The following is a 9,672-nucleotide window of genomic DNA, read 5'->3' on the forward strand; positions in this document are numbered from 1 at the left end:
CCAGACAAGAAGATTGCAACTGGCCTTCCAAGTTCAGCCGACTCTATAGGAAAAGCGACGAGACCCCAAAAAGGATAGAGAGGAGAGATAAGTGGTTACTGAGCTGTAAATCAGTGATCACCTAAGGCCTGACTATCATAAAGTTTTCAACTTATACGTCACGAGCTAAAGACCACTCCTTTATGTACCACGATTATCTTGACTTTTGATATAAAACGAGTCTGAAAATTGTCAAAAAGTCATAGTTGTATGGGGATTAATTCAATGTTAAGTTTTTTAATTATGTCAATTTAGTTAGAAGCTTTTTGACATCTTGTCGATTTAGTTGTCAACTTTTTAATCGTGCCAACTAAGTCATAAACCTTTTGAAAACTTATCAACTTTGATGGAAACTTGTTGATGTGGCAAAGGTCAACCGTCTTATGTGATCGATTGGCGATGGAATGATTAAATTGGCAAATCATTAAGGAATGAATTGGTCATTGTATAATAGGTTTAAGACTTTTCGGAAAATTTTCCTAATTTTCTGATGTTGGTTGGTTGTTTAGCTGGTACTAAGAAGCGGCTAGAATTTGACCCTCGAGTTTCGATAGAATTTAGCCAAGTGGGCTATAATTATTTCAAAAATTTCTGTTGTTGAAAGGAAGGAAAAATCCGTGGGGGCCTTGCCTTGTGGCCAAGGTGAACAAGAGATTGTTATTTAAGCTACGCAAAGAAAGAAAGTTGAGTTTAGAAGACAAGACGCGAGGAACTTTACGGATCATCTCTTGGTTTCTACAGCAAAAGAGGTTTTTTTTTTTTTCCTTTTTAATTTCCATTTGGTAATAATTGTATCCGTAAATCGTGAAAATTAAGCGGAATTATTCATTTGATAATCTCAAAAATGAATCACATGGATTTTATCCTAAACTTGTAGTTACTAAAAAGTAAACGCGATAATGCGAAATTTAAGATGTGAAGCTCCACAATTTTTATCGCGGATCTGACTAACGGAAGAGAAGACTAATGCAACTTTTATTGTTATTCTAGGTTATGGACTTTTCCTAGTTTAAGAAAGGCTAGACACGAGATCGTTATAAATGGTACTAAGGCATGGTAGTCAAAAGTAAGAAAGAAGGATTTATTATGGGACGAGTCTATGTAGATTTTTGCTTCTTGCTATTTGTTCAATTTGAATTTCGCGATCGATGCGCTTTTAACTTTTTCCTTAATTCGAAACTTTCGCCATATGAAAATGTTAACGAGTAAATTCACGCTCGGAGTATTTCGCGACTTTTTGAAATTCAAATAATATTTTGAAATTTGTGCAGAAAGGAAAAGGGTTGCTTTTCACTTTTCGAAAGCTTAACCAATCAGGTCATCAAATATTGTACCTTAAAATAGCAATAGCAAGAGTGTTGTAAATTTCAGTTACACTAATTAATTAATAACATATTCCATCGTGATTTTAATAGGAACGACCTATCGGAAGATGAAAACTTTCGTGCATCATATTCACTTTGGAATATGCAAAGTCTTTAGTTTTTCCGACTAATTTCATGATCATCTTTCTTCCGGTTGATATAATTATCGTCAGAAGGTATTGAGGGAAGGAAATGAATAGTTTCAATGTCACGCGAGAAAAATAAAATTAGAAGCTACAATAAGAAAATTGTACTAATTATGTTTTATCTTATTTTTAGGTATAAGTGCAAGAGAAATGCTAAAAATTATCACGAAAGTAAAAAACTTTTTAAAAGTGACATCCTGTTAATTTCCTTCAATTTGACTAACATGATTTTTTTTTTCACTTTCACGTGTGGCGTTAAGGTTAACTAAAGCACTAAAATGACGTTCCAAATCATAATGATTTAATTAGGCTAAAAATTCAGAGTTTTTTAAATAAAATAATAAAATAAAAAGGCTAAAAGTTAGGGGAAAAAAAACCGCCAGCAGAAGGAGGGTCAGGCCCTTTGCCCGTGGTCACCGCTCCATTATCGCATTGACAATGGCTAGTGGGGTTGTCGGTCCTCACCTAGATCTGGCCTTCACTGACGCCCCATTAGTGATGTGGCAGCAGTCGCAGGCAAGATGGCCAATTTGTATTTGTTTTTATAGAAAATTTTAGCTTTTTATTTTTTTAATCTAATTTAACTAAAAAATAAGCTAAAAGTTTGAGATTTTGAAATCTCGTTTTAGTATTTTAGTTAACCTTAACGCCACGTCGAAATGAGGAAATAATAAAAATAGTCTTGTCAGCATTTTCAAGTGCCACTTAAACGGTAGGTAAGCGGCAAATGACGTTTGAAGTTGTCGTTCGTGCACCTTCCCCAATGAAAGAATGAGTGATCATTTCCCTTGCAGATCATAGCCTTACCACTTGGTCCCCAATGGCCAACAGGGGATTTGGTATAGCAGCTCATGGTCGTTTGCGCTGCGCATTCCCACCGTACTGGACACGTGTTAGCTGAAGGAAGTATGATTCTGAAAGTGATTTCGGTTCGCCAATTCAAGCTAGTTTGACAAATAAATGGGAAGGATTTGATAGCACCAATTTGAAGAGTTGTAGGATTTGATTTTTATTTTTTGAAATTTTTAAGATTCAATTAGATTTTCGTGATAAATTTTAAGGCTTCGAATTCAATTACCCTTATTTTTTATTGTGTACGCTGTAGATAGTTTTGGAAGGTAAGAAAAAAAGTGACAAAAACCACTTCCACATTATGAATAATACCCTTGGCAAAAAGGATGGACTTGTGAAGGCGCCCAATTACAATTACCGGCACCCTCTCCATCCATTTTTTAAATTTGTTGCCGAACACTCTCTCGCTCGCTCGCTTTCGTTCGTAGTTCATACTTCAAAGGTAGGGTTTTGCCCTCTGCAAAATTGAAATTCTCTTCCCAGGCTCGATCTTCTCAAACTTCCCCGGCCTTTCTTCTCGAAATCGACTGCAATCCCTGCATTGCCAGACCCCACATTGGCCCGGGGGGGAATTTCGACGCTTCTCTCCCTCGTTTCCCTCGTCAATTTCCCCACCGAGGGATCGGCGAGGCAAGGTGGAGCGATGATGAGGAGTTTGATGGATCCGTCGACGGCGTTCCTGGCCGCGAGCGGAGGCGACACCGTGAAGCTGTTCGACGTGTCCGTGGAGACTGGGGATCCGTGCACATTGAGCTACGCGCCGTCGCCGGGGAGCACCGTTCACTCCGTCAAGTGGAATCACACCAGTGAGTGACGGTCTCCGTGTAGCTCTCCGTCCAGTTTCGGGAAATTTAGGTCTAGCTTCGAGTGTTCTTGTTTCCGCATTTTACACTCTGTCGGCGGAATTAGATTTGCTTTTCTGAGCCGAAGTGAGGATTGAGTGATTGATTTGTCTTCACGAAAGTGGTAGGTTTATGGTAATCGTAAATGAAGTGTTTGCCTAGTAGCCAATCTCTATACCTGGTGTGGGAGTGATTGGCTGTTTGTGAAGCGAGGAGACTTTCGTGTAGGGTTGTCTCCAGTAGCATGTATGAAGAAGATTAACAAGAATTCATATTTTGCTCGGTTCAAACATTCGGGTTTTACTTTTTCTAATTTTTTTTTTTTTTTGGTGATCTTCAGATTTAGTTGTTGCTAGTGCTGGGGAAGATGGGAAGATCTCGCTGTGGAGGAAAAATGGTCAAAGCATGGGGACATTATCGGTGTCTGGGACAGATGGTGGAGACAACACTGAGGTACCAGATTTACTCTTTAGTTCTTTCCCCATTGTTAATCAAGCTAAAAAAGGCTCACAGACAGTTGTTTTCTATTTATAGTGGTTACTATCTCCTGTTGTTTGTAGTTGTCCCTTGCATTAGGTTTGGGATGTCAAAACTTTTAATTTCTGTGTGTCCAAAAACACATTCCTTATACAGCCACTATGTCTGGGAACTTGCTCCTCCATATTTAGCACACGAAAGAAAGAAAAATAAAACACGGTTTCTATCCCAGTTGTCTTGCTTTTCGTTAGAGCTTAGAACATAGTGACTAGAAGAATGGGGGATGTGTCCGTTGAGTGGAGACTGGATAGCATAACTCTAATGATTCAGTTTTTTGGACTCTAGAAATTGTTACCTACACTCTTGAAGCAGATTTAATGACTTTACTTGTACAATGTACATGAAGATAGTTGCAAGAATTTGCTGAAATGGACAGAAATTCCTGCATTGCGATCTCATTGGCAATTATTGATGATTTGCAATTCCACTTGATCTTTCACATGCAATGTTTTTTTTTTTTGGGTGATATGGCTACTATTTTCTTGCTCTTTTACACAATTCTGTCTCATTGCATAAGAAACTAACATGTTGCACGAGGATCACAAATAAAAAGAACTCAAGTTTTCATATTTGTCATGCTATCATGGCCATGGCATTGACTTACTGTAATTTTCTCGGCTTTCAGGAATCTATCATGGCTATTAGCTTTAGCAACAAGGGATCCAGATACATATGCTCCGGGGGGAGTGATAAAGTTGTAAGAATATGGGATTTGCAGAGGAAGCGATGCATTAAAGGGTTAAAGGGTCATACCAATACGATAACAGGTGCCATGTACAACTGTAAGGATGAGCACTTGGCTTCTATCAGTATAAGTGGAGACCTCATTCTTCACAATCTTGCATCTGGTGCAAGGGCGGCTGAACTGAAGGACCCCAATGCACAGGTCATTTATTGTTTTCATCTTAAACTGCAGCATGGTGCTTGCTGGCTCAGCTTTGTAAGCTAATTTTATTTTGCTGGATGATTCAAGACCAGGTACTTAGGGTACTTGACTACTCAAGGATTAGTCGACACCTTTTGGTAACTGCTGGCGATGATGGGACAGTTAATCTGTGGGACACTACTGGTCGTAGCCCCAAGGTTTTCTTTTATGTTTTAACATATGCTTGCTACCATTGCGATGTTTTGCTACTTTATTTCAAGATCCCTGTAGAAAATCATGGAGAATTGAAAAGGTTGTCATTGTTAATAGCTCTTCCAGAGAATTACCTGTGCAAATTTGATTGCCAATCGAATTAGCAATATAACTTCAGATGTGACATTATAGCTCCATTAAGCACATTGTTTTGGATTTTCCACTGTCTTTTGGAAGGAGATTTTATTTGAATTCGAATGAGCATCATTGTGAGACTACCTCTTCCTTAACAAACATGCACGCACCCCCCACACAATCACCACATGGTTGGCTAGTCTGTTTCTCATTTTCAGTAAGTATTTGAGGCAATGTTTTGATGGTTCCTTTGTTTTCTCTAAGATTGCTTGGTTGAAGCAGCATTCTGCACCAACTGCTGGTGTTAGCTTCTCTCCATCCAGTGATAAGGTTTGTCCTTCCACTCACTAGCAGAGACCTGCATTTTAGTTCGTCTTCATGAAAAGAGAATATCAGATGGCTACGGGGCATGGTGGATGTGAAAGCTTGTTGTCTTTTTTGTTTTGTTTTGATTGATAAGGTCTGCCTATTGTTGTCGATGATCTAAACACTGTTGATGATTCTAATATCCAGAATATCTGTGGCAGATGATTGCCAGCGTTGGTTATGATAAAAAACTGTATACCTATGACTCTGGATCTAGAAGATTCTCCTCCTGCACTTCCTATGAAGCACCCTTCTCTTCGGTGGCTTTTAGTGACGATGGATGGATGTTGGCTGCGGGAACCAGCAACGGTCGCATAGTTTTTTACGATATCCGGGCAAAGCCTCAACCTTTCACTGTTCTTCGTGCTTATAATAGTTCAGAGGTGATCGATGTTTTCCGTGTTTACCTTTACACCTGAAACTTTCAAACTTGGATACTCGTCTGTTTTTAGCTGGTTCTTTGTATCGTAAATCTTTTTCTGTGTTTTGAATAGTCTCCCTAATATGCACACAGAACTACCTAAGTAAGTCTTTGTTTTCGTGTATTTCGTTGAACTGTTTTTCCTGTTCTCCGATACTCCCATCAAGCCCTTTTAAAACTGATTTTTCGTCGCAAGAATTGCTTCTGACTATTTATGGGTTCTTCCATGTCTTTTACAAGAGTAGAACATCACCTTTTCCCCTTTTTTCTTGACTTTGGATTGTTGGCTTGATAACGAATGAAATTAAGTTGGATATGTTAGTGGGCATGGGCTAGCATGGGTGTAGAAAAGAATAACCTACCCTGTTTATTTTATGTGAGATTAAGATGCATAAAGTATGGTCACTCTGTCTCCATGAATAGAGAAGCATGTTGCTATGGAAATGTAACCAATATGATGAGGCATTTGTTGCATAAATCTCCCTTTCTCACAATGTTCATTGGATGGTAGTGGGTTATATGACAATACGGGAAGGCATTTTGTATGAGGGAATACATGAAATAAAATGAGTTAAAAGAAAATCCTATAAAAGATTGAAATTGAGCATTGCTGATTTTTCCGCTTTCTCTGCTGGTGTCTCCACCTATTATGCTCATTCTTGATTCCTGAATTGAATGCAATCTCTGCTGGTTTTTGGATATGGCATCATGTTAGGAAATCCAAGTATTTATTCATTTAGATATATTTGGTTGAACTTTCTCTTTCCAATTTAAGACCATTCTTGAATATTAGCATGCCAAATGCAGCCTATGTATTTCAGTTGGTTTCATTGTATGAACAGCTAAAGGAAATACCCATTGTATGTACAACTGAGGGAAATACCCTGGTTTTGGTATAGTGATATATACTCCTTTGTCAATTGGATAATGGATCTCTCTTCCCGCTCCACAGAATGGAACAGCAGTAATGGCCTCTGCTGCTTCTTGTGGAACTAAATTTTGTGATGAATGACTGGAAAAGCATATCTGCTGCAGGCCTTTTTCGTGCTTTATTAAAATGGCTGTGAAACTTAGAATTTCGCTATCATTATCTAATTGCTGTGAAACTCTACAATAACTCTGATTAGAAAATGGACCTCGAAATCCTAGTCTTACTATAAACTGAGTTTCTGTGGTATTAATCAGGCTGTTACGAGTTTATGCTGGCAAAGAGCCAAACCAGTTATTGTGAATGAGAGTAACTGTTCGGCTGAGACTGCTCTTCTTGGAGGTGCTGATGAAGAATCAATACTTATGCCGGATCCGCTTCCGTCCTCAACATCATCGAACCTTACAATAGCTACATCAGTATCTGGCTCACGTAATCCTGGCCGATCAAGTCTTTCTCTAGATGCAACTTCGCTGACGACAAATAGCAGTGGATTAACCATGAGCACACAAAATTTGGTTTCATCTGAGGAAACACCCAACAGAAGCCATCTATGGCCTGGTGGGACATTGGCTAGGTTGCATGCTCCACGTTCTACTTTTAACCCAAAGGATGACATGGAGGTTTTCTCCCCCCTTGTCGACGTCCAGCCAATCACACCCTCACTTGATAAACTATGGAACGACGATGATGGTAGAAGGAAAGATCTTTCTGCTCTTGATAAGAGACCTTCTTCGCTATTGTTTCCTTCATCCAATCGCCGGTATCCCTTTACTGAGGACGGAAGCAACATTCATCCTATATTTGATTGGAAATCCACCTCCAACTCAGGACAGGTTTGATATTTTCACTTGTCCCATGAAAATGCTATAACCTTTTGTTGTTTGATACACATTGCGAATGTAACTGTGCTCATAGAGGCAGTATTGCAATTTCTACTTCCTTCCATAATTGAGAGCCTGATTTATGTTTTGGCTCTTTTGAGGCAAAGGTAGAAGATGGACCAGGCCTATATGTCTTCATACAAACAGTTTACGAGTTCGATATTATTTTGATTTCAAAGTGATTTTAAATATTTCCTGGATTTTCCAGTTTTTCTTTCAATGAAGAGTAGAAGGCGTCCTATTGTGTTAGATTAACTCTATGTGGGATTTTGGTAGAAGACATTCTGTTTCGCTATAGTGACTCTGATGGATGCTTACAGTCTTACCATAAACATTGTGCCACTCACACATCTTATAGGAGTTACTTTTGAAAATCATGGACGGTTTCTTTACTTTGTGCAGGATGAGAATCGAATTTTAACACAGCTTGGATCTACTCCTCCTCAATCATCCAAGAGTGAAGATTCTTCTATCACTCCTCCAGAAGCTTGGGGTGGGGAGAAGGTATTGGACAAATATGCTCATATTCGCCAGCCTCTCACTTTGCCATCCCGTCTAGGAACGTTAGCTGGTAGTCAAACATCAGGGTCTATGTTTTCATTCCAAGATTTTCCCTCATCAGTGACCCCGACAAGTATCAGCTCTTTAACAAATTCAAACTTCGATTACGCTAATTTGCGGAGTAAAGATGCTTCCAACATTCAGGAGACTCCACTTGGATATTCAGAACTCCCTCCCTCTAGTTCATTGTCCTTGTCTTTTGGGCCGAAAGGCGTGATGGGACAAACTACAGTGGAATCTTCTGGAACAGCATCTTTGACCCTGCCACGGCGCCTTTCCACTTATGCTGAGAGAATTAGTACTACTTCTTCCTTCAGCGACGGGCCATCCATTTCAGTAGGTTCACCAAAAACCAAGAAAACGGGAGTTGAAACCAAGGAAGAGCTTCTTAGCAGTTTGTTATCTAGGTCACAAACATCAGGTGCCTTGGAACCAGGGACTCTTCCAACGATCAATGTAAGCATTCAAAACTGTTTGAAGAATAATAGTTATTAGTGGTGGCTTTGAAGGCAAATTATTGTCTTCTACACTGTACATGCTCAGTATGATAAGATCTAATCAGTATTTTTTCACTTTTACAGGGAGGAATACCACATTTTCAGAAGACCCCACATGTGGATTCACAGCAGGGAAGTTCCTTTACATTGCAGCTCTTTCAACGAACCCTTGAAGAAACCCTAGTTTCCTTTCAGAAATCAATTCACGAGGATATGAGAAATCTACATATTGAAATATTGAGACAATTCCATATGCAAGAGGTATGCTCATACATTTTTCCTCCTCTCTCTATTTTCTCTGATTATTTCTTGCTTCCATTGAACAGATGGAAATGTCAAGAGTGATGGCCTCGATTCTGGAAAATCAAGCTGAGTTAATGAAAGAAGTCAAATATCTGCGCAGTGAAAATCAACAGCTTCGCCAGTTGCTTTGAGATAAGAGAACTTAGGTCGATATTTTTTGCGGAAAAAGGTTGAATCTCTCTTTCAGTATTAGAGTCTCCGATTGCTTCGGTTTGATTCAATGGAAAAGAAACAGTTTCCTAATTAAAGGTCATGCCTGAGGGGTGGGTAGATGCTAAGAGAGATAAATGCAAATGTACTATGTGATGTAGGAATTCACCGTTGTACAGAGGTATTCTATTCTGCTGATAATGTTCTTCAAGCCGGCATAAGTTTGTTTGTAATATGTGTCAGATACGTTGAGCTCGTTCGTAGCTTTGATTTGGCTGAGTGGTGTTGGTTTTCTTCTGTGATAGTGTTCCAAGTGCCATGATTCACTGATAAAGGATCTATTGTACTTGACTTAAGGAAGCTTCTTCAGACACTAATGGGAAGGACTGCAAAACTACTGTACGGCTTCATAATAGAATTGCCGAATCAGGATTTTGGATCAGAAACAGGAAGTTTGAAAATCACGATAACCAACTAAAAGCTTCCTCTCTTTTTTATGTCGAAAAAAAGCTTCCTGTTAAATTCGGCAGATTTTTTATGGGTGAACTGGTAAGATCTGATCTTCCAGA

At 39.1% G+C, this 9,672-nt stretch overlaps 1 protein-coding gene across 1 annotated transcript; it reads left to right on the forward strand.

Annotated features, from left to right (window-relative positions):
• The first annotated feature begins 2,789 nt into the window (after positions 1–2,789).
• On the forward strand, positions 2,790–9,405 carry LOC115736790 (protein NEDD1). Its single transcript, XM_030668653.2, has 10 exons — positions 2,790–3,207; positions 3,584–3,696; positions 4,406–4,666; positions 4,759–4,863; positions 5,258–5,323; positions 5,521–5,742; positions 6,966–7,544; positions 7,995–8,609; positions 8,735–8,911; positions 8,977–9,405. The coding sequence occupies exons 1-10, from the start codon at positions 3,045–3,047 to the stop codon at positions 9,082–9,084; spliced, it is 2,409 nt and encodes an 802-aa protein (XP_030524513.1). The 5' UTR covers positions 2,790–3,044; the 3' UTR covers positions 9,085–9,405.
• The last annotated feature ends 267 nt before the right edge of the window (positions 9,406–9,672 follow it).

This window comes from Rhodamnia argentea, chromosome 8 (genome assembly GCF_020921035.1).
Source record: "Rhodamnia argentea isolate NSW1041297 chromosome 8, ASM2092103v1, whole genome shotgun sequence".
NCBI classification, from domain to species: Eukaryota; Viridiplantae; Streptophyta; class Magnoliopsida; order Myrtales; family Myrtaceae; genus Rhodamnia; species Rhodamnia argentea.